The sequence below is a fragment of the Pseudochaenichthys georgianus genome, chromosome 4 (assembly GCF_902827115.2).
Source record: "Pseudochaenichthys georgianus chromosome 4, fPseGeo1.2, whole genome shotgun sequence".
Lineage (NCBI taxonomy): Eukaryota > Metazoa > Chordata > Actinopteri > Perciformes > Channichthyidae > Pseudochaenichthys > Pseudochaenichthys georgianus.
The window spans coordinates 40,642,379-40,661,446 of NC_047506.1; the positions used below are offsets into that span (position 1 = coordinate 40,642,379).

Here is a 19,068-nt window from a genome sequence, read left to right on the forward strand (position 1 = left end):
AAGCAGTGCACTTCGGATCATCCCACCAGCAGGCAACACTGCATACAGGGGTTCTTTATGTAGGTGGCATCCAAGAACCAACCGGTTTCACCACAATATCCCCATCAAAACACAAAAGCTCAGCAGCTATATGGGAGCATCTAAACCCTGTACTGGATCATGTGCAGGCAACATACCCAGATGTTTCTGTGGTACACTGTCTTAGTGATGGTCCTTGGACCCAGTACAAGCAGAAGGGCAATTGTTTTCTTTTTAGCACTGAGCTGATGAAAAGAGGCCTTAATGCAGGGACTTGGAATTTCTTTGAGGCCAGCCATGGTAAGGGAGCACCAGATGGTGTTGGCGCAGCCTTGAAGAGGACTGTTGACATGCTAATAAGCCATGGTCAGGACATCAAAGATGCACGTGAGCTCTTCAATGCCCTTTTGGAGACCAATACATCGATTAAGTTGTTCTTTGTCAACAGTGGAACAGTTGAACAGGCACTTGAGAGGATGCCATCAAACCTAACAGCAGTCCCAGGAACCATGCGAATCCATCAGCTGGTAACTCTCGCTCCAGGAGAGATAGTATCTCGTGATGTCAGCTGTATGTGCTCTACCCAAAAGCAGTTACGCTGTGAATGTTGGAATACACAGCATTTCAGCTTTCTCAAGAAGGTGCCAGTGGCAGTGTCACAGAGGCCGACGCAAATCCAATGGGAAGACACAGAGGTGCTGGGGCAATGGTGTGCTCACATACGATAAGGATTTGTATCCAGGATTATCCTAGCCGTGGATGAAACACAAGTTCAAGTCAAATGCATGCATCGTGTCGGACCAAACAGGTTCTTTTGGCCTGTTGGTGAGGATGTGCTGTGGTATATGTTTGATGATGTGCTCGAGCTCATCCCACCCCCTCAGCCTGTGACATCACGACACATGGACATTGAGAAAGAAGTGTGGGCCAGGCTTTCTGATTAAAGGATGAAGCAACACTTCACAAACAAATATTCAGAGTTCAACGTTATGTACTGAATATTAGTAGCCAAATTAGCAATCAAAATTAGTTACATTTTACCATTATACATTTTATTAGGAATTGTGGTTAATGCTGACCATATGGACTGATTCATTCCATTCATGTTTTTGATGGATTTGTGCTTGATGTTTTTTAAATACTTCATGTTGTATCAAATGTTTTGATAGTTCAGCTGTAATTCAATTGAATTTCCATTTAATTGAATGCATAATCATTAATTGCTCAGCTAAATAAATCCATACCATATAGAAAAATGTGTTGTCCTTTCAACCCTGTTATCATATTCAACCCCGTCATGCTGAGTTCAACCCTGTTATTTAATAGGTTTGTATTAATATTTTAGTGATATGAACTTAATATGAACTTTGAAGTGTTGTATTGTGTTTACAGTGTACAAGATAATCAGACAAAATATGAAACCTAAACAAAATTCTAAGTTGAATGCATATTTTTGATAACATTTGAAGGCCGATGTTGGATAAAGTTCTAATGATCCCCTTTTGCACCCAAATGGTCTACTAATGGTCTAGAACAAATCTACTTAACATAGGTGATCCTAAACAAGGGACTTCTGATGATTAAGGTTCAACAAAAATTAACTTGAATATCTTTTTTAATCATATTCACACAGACTCCAAGTTGTCTGTGACGGGGTTGAACTCCAAACAACTTTTTGTAAGAAGGAAACTCCTAGTAATTATTTGGATTGTATGCCTGAGGTGGGAAAATGTGTTTTCCCAAAGGTTTAAGTAGTCCTCTACCAGATGTTATGATAAAAAATGCAATATTTTAAGGTATTTTCTTAAAAAATGCGAAGACCCAAAAGGCACCCGATTCAGAGAATCCTAACGTTGTAGCCTCTATGGTTGTAGCCTAGCAGAGTGGACAAGTTGCTGTTAGCTGACAGTGAGGCATGTACGTGTCCATCAACGTGACCACACCCTAATTAATGCAACAACTTTAAGACCTAATATAAATAAAAGGGTCGTGTTAGAAAACAAATCACTCACAGATCCATAATCATGAAGGTGGAATCTAACTATATTGATAATAAAAATGTATGGAGCCAGGGGTAGAAACATGTTTTTTTCTGCTGTAAAGTTGGGCATTTTAACATGGGGGTCTATGGAAATTGCTCCTTTCTGCAGCCATCGCCTATCGGCCACTATATGAACTGCAGTGTGTGGCACTTCCGTATTGGCTTCCCGGCTGTTCCCCAGAGTTTGCCACTTGGTCAAGAAGCATCAGATCAGTGCATGCACTGCCTCGTCCAATCAGTGAGCGATACACAGTAAGGGGGCGGGGCGAGTGTCTGAGGATTTCATCAAAGGATGGTCTGGTGGTTCCTCGGTTATAGCTCCTCCATTATCGCTCCTCGCTCCTCCGGCAAAAATAAGGCCATTGGGACGCTACTCAAGATGGCGCAGACAAATCAACTTTCGGTGAGACAGAGACCGAGGAGCGAGGAAATGAAAAATAAGAGAAGTGAGAAGGGCCCCATGGATTTGGAGGACCCATCAGAAGAGGTTTCTCAATTCTTAAATGTCCCCTCCTCGACTCCTATCTTCGATACTTAGTCCCGCCCACAGGAGATGTGAGCGGAGGACTGAGGAGGGGAACCGAGGAGAAGCAGCAGGCGGTTAGAGAAATTCTAACTCCTCTCCTCTGAGCGCTCATTTTAAAGAGACGTCCATTGATGATGACAGGGGGCACAGCAGCCCTCTGTCTGATGGACAGATGTGTTCATGACGACTTATATATTTACTTTAATTCATTCACAGTGCGGTATAATGAGACAATAACAGGCTACATATGCGGACATATATACACACACACACACACACACACACACACACACACACACACACACACACACACACACACACAGCTGAATATGCTAAATAGTTTATAGTTTTATTATAGTTATATTTTTGACTTCCTCTTACAACTTATTTTCTCAGATTCTTTATGTTTGTACCATCATACACCAAATCAAATTCCTTGTGTAAATATGCAAACTTTATTCTGATTCTGATTATATTGAAAGGAAAGGATTTTTTTCTAATACATCTCTATTAAATAAAAAGTACTGCAGCCTATTCAAAATGCAAATAGACTAAAAAGAAACCACACACAATTAAAAACTGAAATGACACACTATTGAAACGTAATGAACTTGAGAATAGTCATAAAACACAACAAATGTGTAACATGTCTTAATATGTATTGTTTAATGTCCGTATTGTGTGTTATTGTGCCCTCATGTATAACATTGTCATTTTGTTTGTTTAATTGTAGCCTTCACCTAATTTGAGTTTGACCACATTTCAAATAAAAGCATTTATACTGATTTTTCGGTGCACATTTTCTTGCAATATACGGTAAACCAATCCACTGGCACGAAACCTCACAATGCAGTATCAAAAATACTGTGGCTAAATAAACACCTGTATGACAGTGTTTTATTGAGAATAAAATATATATAGTTTTACCATCATAGCCTACCATAGCTCAGTTGCACTCGGTAATCTGATTACTGTTGAGACCGGTGAACCGGAAGTACATCGTATGACCCCGTCTCTAATGCTGACAAGCCCTAAGAAACAAGTGTAATGTGTTCATGGTGTAGCCTCTAAGAGCATTAAGACTATTCTCTGTGCGGTAGGAAAAACGGAACATTTAACGGAGCGGTTACAGAAACATGAGCACAATGTTCGCCGATACTATCCTCATCGTGTTCATCTCCGTGTGTACGGCGCTGCTCGCCGAGGGTGAGTGAACCTGCTGACAGCCCGACGGGAAGTTTAGGCAGACCGCATGTTACTACCGTCAAGGAAACATATGAATACGTTATTTATATTAACCACTCTGGATTACACATAAAGGAAATATGGTTAACGTCATTACTATTGATGAATTGCTAGTTGTATCGCTTTTGAGATCAAGCAATAGGCTAGCTAGTGGGCTTCGTAAATAATTGGACAGCCTTCTGGGGGAAACCTGGTCTGATTAAGAGAGACGGTGTTGTGCCGTAGATTGAAGCCTTGCCGTAGATTGAAGCCCTGTTCGCGGGGACGCGCAAACGTGACGTCATCACCTGTATTGAGCGTTCGTCTAGTTTAATAAGCTTTTCTCTCTCTTTTGAATGATATATTTCCCATCAGATGAAACAGCAAACGGCTGAATAAATAATGTGCATACAATTGCGAGGAGGGTCGTTTTAAGGACACTTTTCAGATAGTCACAATCTTCGTATTGGAACAAACTTCAGTTTTTGAGTGTATTGTCCCACTCTGTTATATTCCTCCTTCCTACAGAACAGACAATGACAGGATAATAATTATGTCATTTGTCAGTATAGTCCTATTTCTTAAAACCTTCTCTGTTGTTTAAGTGTCTGATAACCACGAATAGTAAGCAATTATATGACAGTAATGATATAACATATGTCAGACACTGTGTTATTTTCAAGCAAGCCTAAAAGATAATGTGTTCAAACTGGCTTCACTCGCTTTAATTGCTCCTTTGAATGTAATGTTCCTCTGTGGTTTCCTACTCAACACATGTTTGTATTGTAATGCCACTCATATTTTATTTTTTATTGTATTTTAAGGTGACATTGAATGCTTCGAAAGGTGCCCTAAAATAAAGTGTATTATTGATCTTATATCTGTGCCTATATCACACTATTAATGTTCCTTATTTTAGAGCTGCACTGTTCTCTATAACATGTTCAGCAGAGCAGGTATTTCTCCTGCCAGATATGGCACCCCCCCCCCCCCCCCCCTACAACTTTCTCCAGGACAGTCACAACTTCACCACAATCACACTGGTGCTTGCTGTTCCCCTCTAGTTTATGCTCACCAAAGCATTTTACTCTGCGCCCTGCAGGTGAAAAACTAAAGAGGGGCTTCAAAATCCGGCAGATCAGGTGTTGGTGCTGCCGGATTTGGAAGCCCCTCTTTAGTTTTTCACCTGCAGGGCGCAGAGTAAAATGCTTGGTGAGCACAAACTAGAGGGGAACAGCAAGCACCAGTGTGATTTTGGTGACATTGTGACTATCCTGGCCAAAATGACAGGGGGCGCTTCAAAATCCGGCAGCTCTAGCAACTGCACTACCGGATATGGAAGCCCCTCTTTATTTGTGTACCTGCAGGGCCCAGTGTGAAATGCTTTGGTGAGCACAAACTAGAGGGGGACAGCAAACACCAGTGTGATTTTGGTGAAGTTGTGACTGTCCTGGAGAAAGATATAGGGGGGGTTCCAAATCTGGCAGGAGAAATACCTGCTCTGAACATGTTATGTAGAGAACAGTGAAAATCTTCCCTATTGACACCAGGATTAACCTAGTCTAAAATAAGGAACATTAATAGTGTGATAGAAAATGAAATGTAATGTAATAGAGGCACAGATATAAGATCAATAATACACTTTATTTTAGGGCACCTTTCAAAGCATTCAATGTCACTTTAAAATACAATTAAAAGAAATATATGAGTGTCATTACAATACAAACATGTGTTGAGTAGGGATATATAAAAATGATATTCAAAGGAGCAATTCAAGTGAGTGAAGCCAGTTTGAACACATTATCGTTTAGGCTTGATTGAAAATAACACAGTGTCTGACATGATCATATGTTATATCATTACTGTCATATCATTGCTTACTATTCGTGGTTATCAGACACTTAAACAACAGAGAAGGTTTTAAGAAATAGGACTATACTGACAAATCACATATTATCCTGTCATTGTCTGTTCTGTAGGAAGGAGGAATATAACAGAGTGGGACTATACACTCAAAAACGTAAGTTTATTCCAATACGAAGATTGTGACAGATCTGAAAAACGTGTCCTTAAAACGAGCCTCCTCGCAATTGTATGCACATTATTTATTCAGCCGTTTGCTGTTTAATCTGATATATAATTCAAAAGAGAGATAAAAGCTTTGAAAAGGGTGAAAAAAGCTTAGAAAACGGCCAACGCTCAAAACAGGCGATGACGTCACCTTTGCGCGTCCCCGCGAACATGGCTTCAATCCACGGCAAGGCTTCAACCTACGGCATAACAACGGCATTCATCCTACTTTGGAAGGTGCAAATCTCATTTCGGCAAACATTTCAGGGCTTTGTGGATTTAATCCATGACAAACTGGAGTTGAGACCAGGAGGCGGAGTCGCAGTCTTACACGCTTCTCTGCGCTCTCTCCTAGGCAGTCACCCATAGGAATCCCGAACCCAATAAAATACCCAATATTAGCGGTGTGTGTGTCTGCCCAAGGACAATTTAAGGTAAAACCTAATAGAGGTGTCATACATAATACCTAATAAAAGTAAATGTAACAACTACTACAGTGCAACAAAACAGGAAGATTAAATGTGGTCTCTTAAACATAAGATCTCTAGCATCTAAAGCAATATTGGTAAATGATTTAATATCAGATTATAATATTGATATATGCTGTCTCACTGAAACTTGGTTGAGACATGAAGAATATGTCAGCATAAGGCATGAAAATCACTCACCTTTCGTCGAAATTCGCCGTTTTGAATCCAAAATAGGTAGTTTGTGTGATTCATGTAGATATGCAATACAAATATTTTTGGGGTATGGGGGGGGCCTGGGACCCGGAGTAGTCTGCGGCCGCGAGCTGTTATGTGCCATCATGACACGCATGGTGTTCTTTTTTTATATATTATAATGCAGCGCGAGTTGTGTGCTCGAGTCTTCCTGCCTGTCGGCTCTGCTGCTCCGCGATGATGGTCTAGCTTCAGCAGCCACATTACCTATGGGTGCGTTCGTTAATATTAACTGTGCGGTCTGGAGTCGCTGTGGTACAGACTGGACCGCTGGTGAACAGCTGTTAGAACGGGCCGTTCAGGTGTTCAGAGCAGAGCTCGGGTGATGCCTTTTTAAATGAGTGCATGTGCAAGTTTGATGTATTGCCAGCCGCGTAACCAATGTTAGTTGAACAATGCCGACAAACAGCTTTGGTTCGGTCCACCTGTCTTTGTTCGTCATCCTTGTACGTAACTGTGAAACCAAAATGTTCCCAAACCGGAGACTTCAATGATGCTGGAGGATTTTCGAGCTCAACTTTATCTGCGTTCGCCATTTCGACAGTTCCTCAAATTACTGACTACATTTGAACGCATCCCTCTGACCAGCTCGTCCAATTAAATGACTTGCTCGCTCTATGACGCGTTGAACACAATGGGTGCAAATTACTCTGAATGCTGCGACGCAGCACCTGAGATTACTTCCAAGAAGTTGTTCACGTTCTCAATTTTTTACGTTTAACGTTATATTCGTTCGTTACACTTCGGTACACACGTGTACCGAACCGAAGGGTACCGTTACACCCCTAGTATTAATACATGTAGTGGAGTCAAAGTACACCATTTACCTCTGAACTGTAGAGGAGAAGAAGAACAAAGTAGCAAAACATTGAAATACTTAAATAAAGTACAAGTATCTCAAAATTGTACCCAAGTATAGTACTTGAGTTTATGAATTTAGTTACTTTAGTTACTTTACACCAGATGCCATACAGATAGAAAGACTCAGCCTTGCACAGAGGCATGACAATAGATTTTCAAAATGCTCAACAGTGCTGCCAAAATTATAAACTGACTGCTACACAATTAAAATAAATGCTTTTATATATTTGTATTAGATGTGACTCTTTAGCGTTTCTGTTATTATTAACACTGCTGCTTTAGTTGACTACTAAAATCCTCTGTTATTCCTTATTTTAAAGCCGATATTCCGTGGGGTCGGGGGGCTCGGGTCCTTGTCACCTTTTCCATACCTGATGAGTTTGCATCCCTGATAATACTTAGTAAGGAGGCCATAATATTTTTGACTCATGGCTGAAGTTAAGTTTCTCCAGCTCTCCCCAGGTTGGCAAAAAAATGCATCTCAAAATGCATCAGATTGATGCTTTAAAATATGGAATATTCAACATTTTCTTCCGGGGGAGCATGCCCCCGGACCCCCCTAGAGGGATAATATCTTTCTCACCTTTTTCACCCCTGACCCGTTTTCATGCCTCCACCCAGCCATATCAATACTCATATTGCCCGAGGCGTGGGCCGAGGAGGTGGAGTTGCAGCAATGTTTGACTCAAGTTTACTTATCAATACTAAACCAAAATTAAATTATACCTCCTTTGAAAGTCTCGTTTTTAGTCTTACGCATCCTCCGACCTGGAAAACTTTGCAGCCAATCTTATTTGTTACAGTGTACCGTGCACCAGGTCCTTATTCAGAATTCTTATCAGAATTCTCTTGAGTTTTTATCAACTTTGGTTCTTAAAACAGATAAAGTAATTATCGTAGGTGACTTGTTTGAGACAAGCCAGACCTGGGCAGTTGCGATCAACGTCTTTCTAGTGCGTTGCATGATGGTTAGTCATTTTGTCCGACTTGCTCTGGAGGCTCGCCCACATTACGTTGAAATCTCGCGGGACAAAGACGCCCGCAGTCTTGAGAGCGAGGCGGTGCAGTTCCTCTCCACGGGCTGCGGAAGAGAAATGCTTGATGGGAATTTTCTTTATAAATGCAAACCGATTCAAGCCGACTCCGGAGGTGGCGGTATGCACCTTAAAGTTGTTTGCAATCCGCCAAAAAACCGAGGGAAGACGAAGCCGACTCCGACTTCAGGCGAGCTTTTTGAGACCTCCCCCGGCTGCGATCGGCTATTCTCGTCTACTTTCGAGGCGAGCCGCAACGCGTTTCAAACAAGCCTAGATTCTTTCGTGAAGCGTGTGAACCGCTTTTAGTAATGTTGGTTTAAAGTAGGCTTTATTTATTCCATATGATAAAGTTAAGTTGTTCTCTGCATTTGAACCATGCTATTTAAGTAAGATATCAATACAAATCTAAAGTGTCTGTAGGCCTTTCTTATTTGACGTTCTATTCAATACAGGAAAATCAAAGAATAACAATATTTCTTTAATTTTCACTTGCTGATTTTCCTGTGCATTTACTTTTTCTAAAGCATAATTTAAAAATGAATTAAGTTTAGCATCTGCATTTTAATTCTACTTTGACAGAAAACTGACAAACAAGAGGCTACAAAATGTGTTTACAGTTTGTATTACTATCCACTGCTTATTATGAATCTTCGTCCAATAAAACTGCTCAATTAAACACAAATAATACCTCCACCTAACTCTAGGGATGTGCAAATCTTAATAACAGTGTTTTGTAGAATATTATGAACAGAGTTTATATAAATATATATAAATCTGAAATAAATGTGTTCATCATACAGCAATGGCTCTTGTTGTTTGATCCATTAAATAAAATGTCAGATACTGGAAATAGTGTTGTTATTATCTAATTCACATGTATTTTGATTTTCTCCTTAGGTATTACTTGGGTTTTAGTGTATCGTACCGAAAAGTACAAGAGGTTAAAGGCTGAAGTGGAAAAACAAAGCAAAAAACGTAAGTGACATACTACTGTAATTGCTGCATGTAATGCTCTCCTGTAGATATTTTAATGCATTATCTTTTGCTTGTTTATTAGTTGAGAAGAAAAAGGAAACCATCACAGAATCTGCAGGACGTCAACAGAAGAAAAAAATTGGTAAGTTGCCAGTAAACAATTTGACTGTAATAAGTTGCGTTTAACCAATGGTTGATACATTTCAAATAAAAACACACTCTGCTCTTGAACTGGACACTGATGAGCGATCTATGACTCTGTGTATTACAGAAAGACAAGAAGAGAAGCTGAAGAACAACAACAGAGACTTGTCTATGGTGAGAGAAAATTCATTTGTTTGACAGGGTGTCCGCGGGGTCTTAAAAAGTATTAAGAGTTGATAAATCAATTTAGCGAAAAATGAAGGCTATTAAAAAGTATTAATTTTCCCAAGGTATTACATTTTGTAGCTTGTTTTCAATTAGTATATACATTTTCCTAAGAGGTTGTGTTCTACAGTGTGCCTGAATGTAATCATGGCGTAGGTGTGTCGTGTGATTCTGTGGAGTTTATTTATGGCATCCTGTTGGATTTGACGTCATCCGAACAGGACATCGCACGCTCACTGCTTGATAGCGCGAAGGTCCGTTTACGCCGGTTGTTAAACAACATCGTTCTGGGGAAATGCAAGTTTGCGTTCAAATGGTTGGAAGATAAGGAGGAAGGACACTCAATACTGTATATAGTCAATGTGAGGTGAAGTGTGTCGCCAAGGTAACCGGTTAGAACTCAAAGTGGCGATGAGGTGTTAAAACGTATGGAAAGGGTCTTAAAAGGTGTTACATCTGACTTTAGGATTCCTGCATATACCCTGGTTAGAGCTAAATCCATTTATCGTCCTATAAAGGAGCCCATATGGGGATTTTGGTTGTTTTGAATGGAGTTTAGATATATATATTAGGGCTGTCAGTCGATTAAAATGTTTAATCGCGATTAATCGCATGATTGTCCATAGTTAATTGCGATTAATCGCAAATTAATCACACATTTTTGATCTGTTCTAAATGTACCTTAGAGGAATATTTTTCAAGTTTTTAATACTCTTATCAACATATGAGTGGACAAATATGCTTTATGCTAATGTTTATTATCATTTGAACAATGACAAATATTCTCATGAATATTAAACACAACAACCTGAACATTACAAATATTCGCCTCAACTCAACCTGGAACCTCTCTCATACAATAATACAATACAAAGTGTGTGTGTGTGTGTGTGTGTGTGTGTGTGTGTGTGTGTGTGTGTGTGTGTGTGTGTGTGTGTGTGTGTGTGTGTGTGTGTGTGTGTGTGTGTGTGTGTGTGTGTGTGTGTGTGTGTGTGTGTGTGTGTGTGTGTGTGTGTGTGTGTGTGTGTGTGTGTGTGTGTGTGTGTGTGTGTGTGTGTGTGTGTGTGTGTGTGTGTGTGTGTGTGTGTGTGTGTGTGTGTGTGTGTGTGTGTGTGTGTGTGTGTGTGTGTGTGTGTGTGTGTGTGTGTGTGTGTGTGTGTGTGTGTGTGTGTGTGATCGTTGGTGCTGACTTTTCGTACAATGTCCCACTGTCTGGCTTCCTGCATAAAGTCAAGTGCTCGGCGAAATGTCGCTCCTCAGTTTTCATTTAAACCGCTCCTTATATGCGTTAGCGCAGCTAGCTAGCACCAGATGCTAACAACAACAATAATGCACGTAAGGTCTCTCTCTCGCTCGCTCGGGCCACACACACACACACCCTCCCGGTCCTCCCGATGGCCAGTCGGTGCCTGCCGGTGAGCGTGGAAGTGTGGTCTGCCACAAGCAGGCAGCAGGAGCGGGGCTGTCAGCATCAGCTTGTAGATGGTATTTTAAACTCGATGCGCTCTGAAGCTACGGGGCGGCCGAGGAAAAAAATACACATGCGTTAATCGCGTTAAAATAATTAGTGGCGTTCATTTTTTATTAACGCGTTAACTTGACAGCCCTAATATATATATATATATATATTGATCAGCAGTTTTTTTGACATATTTATATAGTATTACAGTTCACAATATTTATTCTACAGTATTTGATTTAGCATTCTGTTTTATCTTATTATATCTTATTTATTGATAGTTCTTTTTCGAGCAACTTACCTTAACCATTATGTCTATCACACTATTATATTGTACTTTTTCTATGTCTTAAAGGGGACCTATCATGCAAAATGCACTTGTTGATGTCTTTTATACATAAATATGTGTCCCTGGTGTGTCGGGGAACTCACGTAGCGTCAGAAAATAAAACCCTCTCTCTTTTCCTCCGTACCCAAATCTCTAAAAACGGGGCTACAACAGAGCTGATCCAGATTTGCGTCCACGGCCCTATCAGAAACGTTGCTATCAGAAACAATGCCCGACTGTTTTGGACGTAATATGGTCGGTGTTTACATTAGCATCGCTAACACTCAGAGCTAACTTGTACTGGAGAGCATGTGTGTGAAGAAGCAGGAAATAAAACGGAACTCACCTTGTGGTATAACCGGCAAGAGAGAAAGCCTTTGAGCTCCATACTGTTTCAGAAATAATCCTTGATAATCCATGATATGGCGTTTCATCACCGCAGAATCTGCCGGTAGAATTTCCCGCATGAGCTCAGCCCCCTCCTTTTTTTTAATCTTTTTTTTTTTTTTTAAGCTTTATGCCCCAAATCAGCACTTTTGAAATAGGAAGTGAGATAGAGGGATATGAGGCATGGCTAGAATGGGTGATCTGTTTGGTATTTTGAGCAAAACACTTCATAGACATGTTTTTTAATATATTTTCATATATCTGAGAGATATGCTATTGCCTAAAAATAGCATGATAGGTGACCTTTAAGTTTATTGTATGTTTCACTGTTAGAATAGCCTGATATTTCATTTTTAATCTTGATCTAGATTAACTTTTACAGGATGAATAAAAAAAAAAAGTATTGTAAAGTCAAATGTAATTTGTCAGATGTCCGTTTTGTGTTTGTTTTGTAGGTGCGGATGAAGTCCATGTTTGCCATTGGCTTCTGCTTTACCGCTCTGATGGGAATGTTCAACTCCATGTAAGTGTAACATATCATGATATCGATTTAATGTAACATTAAAGCCTTTTTGATTAAAAAAACGAAATAAAACAGAATTTCATATGGTGATAGCCTACATTTTTTTTATGCCAAAATGGTTCAATTTCTTCAAACATGCTCTTGAGCTCTAATCTTTTTTCTCCTCTTTTTTGTTTTGTTCAGCTTTGATGGGAGAGTAGTGGCCAAGTTGCCATTCACGCCGCTGTCCTACATCCAGGGACTGTCGCACCGCAACCTGCTGGGCGAGGACTACACCGACTGCTCCTTCATCTTCCTCTACATCCTCTGCACCATGTCCATCAGACAGGTAACTGCTACACCTGGACAACATTTCTTTAGAGTGTAACAATGTCATTCGCATTTTTCAAATAAGTACGTAGCACTTTTAATGAGCAGCAGAAGGAGACATACAATTGGCAGCCTAACCCCCTAAACGCACCAGGAGCGTCTGCGCTGCGGCTGCGCCACGCTGCGACTGCGACCTCCTCCTGCGACCTAACACACCAGGCGCGTTTCAAAACGTTGCGGAAGCGGAGCGTCGTGTGTGTGCAGCCTCGCAGTTGTTGTTGATTTTGGAATATTTCCTGGACATTTGTACTTCAACAATATTTTGTTGTGTTGTAGACTACAGACACAGTTAATAATAATTGTAATATTCCAGTTATAAACTACATGAATCAAAGATGTGTTGCTGTATTTTAGTGGTAAAAAAATATGCATTCATCATCATAATTATTGTATATATATATATAATTGACAGTGCCTGTAAACCGGAGGAGAACGCTGGCATGTATTCTCCTACTTGAAAGACGGTGGTGGGGGGGAGGAGAAGGAGCCGGTTTTGGGTACACCCCCTCAACCAGCAAAGCAGACAACAAGGTGATTTTCATCACTTCCTGCCTGGGCCGCGCTGCGCCGTGTCAAAAATAGGATTCATCCTATATTTTAGAATTCCTTGCGGCGAGGAGCTTCTGGGACGCTTCGAGCGCGTCTGGTGGAACAGCACCCATTGACCAGAGTGGCCGCGATCTTTGCGAACGGCGCGGCCGTAACGCAGCGCAGACGCTCCTGGTGCGTTTAGGGGGTTATGCTGCGTTCACACCGGACACGATGCGAATATTCGCTTCGCTCTAATCGCTCGAGTTTCACCGCGGCTGCCAGCTGTGTTTACTCGCATCATTCAAACAAGACTCGCTGGCTCGGGAGCTAACTCCAACAAAATGAACATATTTTACTGTGATTTAATTATAATACACGTTTCTAAATGATGCCGAAGTAACAACATACTGATACCGGTTAGTAAAAACCATGAATTAATGCTTTGACAAGTCTGCAGACAGACGGCAGGCGAAAAACCCTTTTAAAATGCGTGTTTTCTGAATGGAGATTGGGTTGACCAGGCTAAGCTAACGTTGTATATGCTCCTTCCACACTCACAACAACGGCCTACAGACATAACTAAACCAGCGACTGTATTCACCATGACACAGGCAGTCTGTGGTTTGTACTTGTTTAACTTTTGTCTAGTTTCTGAACAGATATGAGGAGCTGTGAGCTCTGTGTGCTAACTGGTTGAACGTCAGTAACGGCAGGCTGAGATCCTCACCGCTGATTGGCTTCCACGAGAACGCGCCACGTGAATTTGACGCTCGAGTTTAAAAAATTGAACTCTGGCGTTTGACGCGGCACCGTTCAATCGCGTGATTCGCACCGCGTCCACCGCTTCATGCTCGCCGTCGGAGCGAATTCGCGTCTGTCCGCATCTCTGCATTGACTTTACATGTAATCGCGCCGCCCCCAAACATCGCATTGCGTCCGGTGTGAACGCAGCATTAGGTGTGGGTGTTAATCCCCTTTTTAATAGCAGCTGGTACAGATCATCCAAACCTCATGATGATAAACCAGAGAAGAAAAAACAAGACAAACATCATATTCTGTCCTTGCAACAATCCACATAAGTGACCAACAGATTTACACATCAACAATACTAGAAAATGCATGCGAGTACATTAGGGCTGAGCTCGACTAAAGAGCATCACACTACGCCTGGTTAGTGTGTAGGTCTCTTTCTAGTCACTTTGTAATCCAAGCACTACTGCTTTTAACAACTTTATGTTCTACACAGTAGGGCTGTGCGATTATGGCAAAAATCATAATCATGATTACATTGGTCAATAATTGATATCACGATTATTAAAAACGGTTATCCATTTACATTGAAAACATCCATTTATTGAAAAAAAATGTGAACAATGTTTTTAACAGTTGATTTCCTTGAACTTTAAGTATAATTCAACTGAAAAACCAATAAAAAAAGAATTAAAAAAATTTAAAATAATAATCGTTTTATTTCGATTACGTTGTTTTCGTAATCGTTGCAAGCCAAAATCGAGATTTAAAATACGATTAATTGCACAGCCCTACTACACCGTACTCGCCATGAACTGCTTATTTCTCTGGCCCCAGCCTCCGATGTAACCCTCTGACGTATTCAGTTCTTGGTTTTTGTCATTTTTTTTTTTCCAAATGTGAACCAGAGAGAGCCGACCCCACCAGGCGGAAACACGAGAAACTGGTTTGCAAAAGGGCACTAGCGCCTGGAACCCGTGTGGTGGGAGAGGGGTTTGTGACGTCAGGGCTACCGGCCTGTCCTGAGTACTCCCCTGGCCAGCTGTGATGATCAGGGGTGGGAGGGGGCAGGTAGTGGTCTGCTTCTACCAGTGGAAATGGAAAGTGTGTGAGTGGGGGGGTGTCCAGGATGTCCAGCAGGCTGTCCATAAAAATGTTTTGTGTATGCATTCAATTGTATTTCTTAGGGAAGAAGGACATTCAGAAGCGGAAGGTCAGACTTAAATCATAAATCAGTATCGGCCAACAATATTGCCCTTAGCGTATCAATCAATTAATAAACGTATAAAACAACCATTATTATTCCTAGTGTAATACATCCATTACATGCTTTGGGAAAGGACGGTGCCCTTTGTCATTCCTGCTGGAGCCCGCCGCTTAAAGGTGGCGGGCGCGGACCGGTCATAGAGCCCATAGTGTTAAAGGTGGTTAATTTTACCTGTAAAATCCATAGATTTAGGAGGTTCCCTAGTGGCCGTTAGCTGTACAATTTTTTTTTTTTTTCCGAAAAGTACGGTATATATATTATTATAAATATATTTATTCTTCACTGTCGGGTCACTCATTACTGGATCAGTGAGCTGCATGAGATACTGACAGGCTGTCAGGAGAGAGAGAGGGAGAGAGGAAAAGAGAGCGCTTCCGCTCATTTCCTCCGTGTTATTATCCAAAGTGAATGTAAACTTGAATAATGTACATCATTTGAATGTAATAATTAAGTTGATTGTTGTATGTGGAAGCTCCAGTGAATGAGCCCCATTAACTGAGTTTAAACATCACTTTAAATGGAAGATTTAAAATGATGTTTAAATCTTCCATTTAGGCCCCGCCCACTCGATCGGATCGGCGATCGGAATCGGCCGATACTGATTCCGGCGATCGGCCCCGAAATTGGCGATCGGAGCATCCCTACCCCTAACCCATTCATGTGAATAAAACAAAAATAAGATATATATAGTTTCAATGTTTTTTCATATTGAAAACACATTCATGTTTAGTGAGTATCTATGGAAGCAGATTGAGTTGAAAATTGACAGACACTTTTAGTGGCCATGTTCACCACAATAAAGGAACATATCAGCCTGTGCAACAGAGAAATTCTTGATTTAGGTTTGAGTTTTTTGTGTTTACACACCTAGAAACTTCATCACAGTGTCTAGAAAATAAATGTTTTCTCCTTTTTGAGAATGTTGTGTTCTGTGTCCTCTCTCCAGAACATTCAGAAGATGCTCGGTCTCGCGCCCTCCAGAGCTGCAACCAAACAGGCCGGAGGCTTCCTGGGACCCCCCCCACAAGCAGCCAAGTTCTCCTAACCATCAGACGGGTCTCACGGTGCTGCTCCTGCAGACACGGCTCCCTCCTCAGAGCACAAGACAAACGGATTCTCGGTTGCAGCTACTGTTTCTCTGCCTTCTGTTGGATTCCTCATCCATGTTTTGTTTATTTAACTTCAACATAGTCTTACTTAGAAAATTAGTTCTTAATGATTTCCAAAGGATACAAAAGTCTACCTTGCCATATATTGTTTGGAGATTTTAATGATTAATTGGCACTAACATCTGATCCATTTATCAGTATTATTGTATGTCATTGTTGGTATCCTTATTTCTTACATAATAATAAAGTTTTATGATTACTCTTCAGTAGTGTTTTTCATTTCTTTAACAAATTCATCTATTTATCCCTGCTGACCACCAGTGTTTTCTAAAGGAGCATACACCGATAATTGAACCCTGGGTCTACTATGGTGGGATAGGAGATATTAATATGCGGGATAAGTGTATGATAACTGACTGTTTTGTACTTCCTGCAACATAATTGTGTTTTTCCATCATGGGTGATTTACAGGGGGAAATAAATGTTTTCTATGGGATGAGTTGCACTATTGATCAGCTTCTGATCACTCGAAATCCTGCGATGAACACAGAAGTCTTAAAATAAAGACATTGGATTCCTCAGTACAAATCCTTTTTTTGTCTGACAATTGTTTTTTGTTATAGTTTTATGGAAATATAAAATGATTTCATAAAAAAAAGAGGATAGCTGACTCTTGCTGTTATAAATAAGTCAGTAACTTCGCTGTGTTAAGCACACCCTGTTGCTGCTCTCTCGGACGAGGAGACAAACAAAAATAAATGGGATGCGTCATAGGTCCAACTAGGCATGTCCAGCGCCATATAGATAGAAGAGTTACGACACCGGAAGTCCAAAAACGGTTATCGTCACGTGGTTCATGTAGACGAGGATCGTTCCCTGGAAGTTCATGGCGGGTAATGTGAATGCATTGATAACAGGAGATAGAACTACGATTTTTGTTAATTAGTGAATAAAGGTTTTGATTTGCAATATTTATACAACAAATCGATATGTGTATGTATTTACATCAATATGTTTTAAAAAATAAAATCGAATTTGCTAATATTAAGTGATAATATTAGGATTAGTGTGAACAACTAGTTTACATGTTACTAACAGTGCCTTGTTAAAGAGCCTGTTGCTGTTTATTTATAGCTTTGAATTCTTTCAAACCAATATTATCTTCTTAAACCTGTATGGTAGTCAGGAGCATCACTTTCTAATGTTTATTGATACATTTAGAGGGAGGGGATCTAAAGTAATGCTTTAAAATTCAGATTAGATTCATTTCTACCATTTTCTTAAATTCATGGTAGTTTCAGTAATCCCCTGGTAATTGAGGACACAAGTTATCTAAACGACTAATGTCATCTTTATGGCTTTCAGAAAGGACAGGAGATCGACAGGTGACTATCAAAGGACTAGCAGCAGCAGCAGGACTAGCAGCATATGATGATAATGATGTTAAATGTGTTGTTTTAGGAACATCCATTAGCAAATACATGGAATTCAATAAACATTGAATAGCATATCATGCAGTTTGTCGGTGCCTTTTCCTCCGTGTTGTCCTGGTTTGCTGTGCTGCCTCCTAGTAGCCACCATGGTTTGCTGTGCTGCCTGGGGATGCTCAAATCGCTCAGAAAAAGGAGTACGAATGTACGGCTTCCCCACTGACACAGAGCAGAGGAAAAAATGGCTGGCTCAAGTCAGCAGGAGCAATTTCACGACCAACAGCAACAAAATATGTGATGTAATTATATACAAACACTGCATTTTCACTTTTTCACAAAACGAAAACCACACCATTGGGAAAGCTTAATGTTTTGTTTAATACAAAAAAACAAGGAAAGGCTTGAAAAACACAGAGTTGAGACTCATGGTGCAGGGTGAGGGTCTCAGTGCAGGTATTCAGGCTCCATTGAACCCCCCTCTGGTTCTTGTGCTGAAAGAGGGAGTAACAGACAGGAGAAAGGGTTATACACACACAGCACACCTATTGGATGGGAAATGCCTTGGGGAGATAAGGTGTTTACTTATATAAAACAGTATTAAACTTACCTTGTGTTTTCACTCTCACTTAAGTCCCTCTCCCTTTGCCACCAATCCAGAATCAGCTGAGCTGCAACATTATACAGACAGGTAATAATCAACATAATCACAAGGACACAATATGGCTCTGCTAAAAACACTCACTCTTACACGTACCAAAGTTATATTTATCTAATATTTAACTCCCTCCACCCCCCCCCGCATACAATCCCGTTTAGAAGCCCCTCTTCTCTAATTCAACATGTTGGACGAAATGACATTAAGAGAACGGAATTTACAATTAAAAGGCTGTTCAACGTGTGTTGCTAACTTGCTTCGGTATGCTAGCTTAATCTGTTATCTGTAAACGTTCCCTAAATCTACTAATTTAGGGATAATCCACTGACATCCTTTAATACACATGTTCATTTGAATCAGATGTACTGATAATATCCGCAATATAAATCTTTAAACTTCTTCTTACCTTTAAAAGTC

General features: G+C 40.5%; 1 protein-coding gene across 1 annotated transcript; it reads left to right on the forward strand.

Moving 5' to 3' along the window:
• Nucleotides 1–3,579: 3,579 nt before the first annotated feature.
• On the forward strand, nt 3,580–16,832 carry tmco1 (transmembrane and coiled-coil domains 1). Its single transcript, XM_034082048.2, has 7 exons — nt 3,580–3,791; nt 9,397–9,474; nt 9,557–9,616; nt 9,746–9,792; nt 12,473–12,540; nt 12,724–12,868; nt 16,404–16,832. Exons 1-7 carry the CDS (start codon nt 3,722–3,724, stop codon nt 16,500–16,502), a joined length of 567 nt encoding a protein of 188 aa, XP_033937939.1. The 5' UTR covers nt 3,580–3,721; the 3' UTR covers nt 16,503–16,832.
• The last annotated feature ends 2,236 nt before the right edge of the window (nt 16,833–19,068 follow it).

Excerpts from the sequence above, each read along its gene's own strand:
- tmco1 (XM_034082048.2), top strand. The coding sequence starts at position 3,722 with ATGAGCACAATGTTCGCCGATACTATCCTCATCGTGTTCATCTCCGTG. Across the intron at positions 9,475-9,556 it reads GGAAAAACAAAGCAAAAAAC|TTGAGAAGAAAAAGGAAACC; the intron begins GTAAGTGACATA and ends CTTGTTTATTAG. Across the intron at positions 12,541-12,723 it reads ATGGGAATGTTCAACTCCAT|CTTTGATGGGAGAGTAGTGG; the intron begins GTAAGTGTAACA and ends TGTTTTGTTCAG.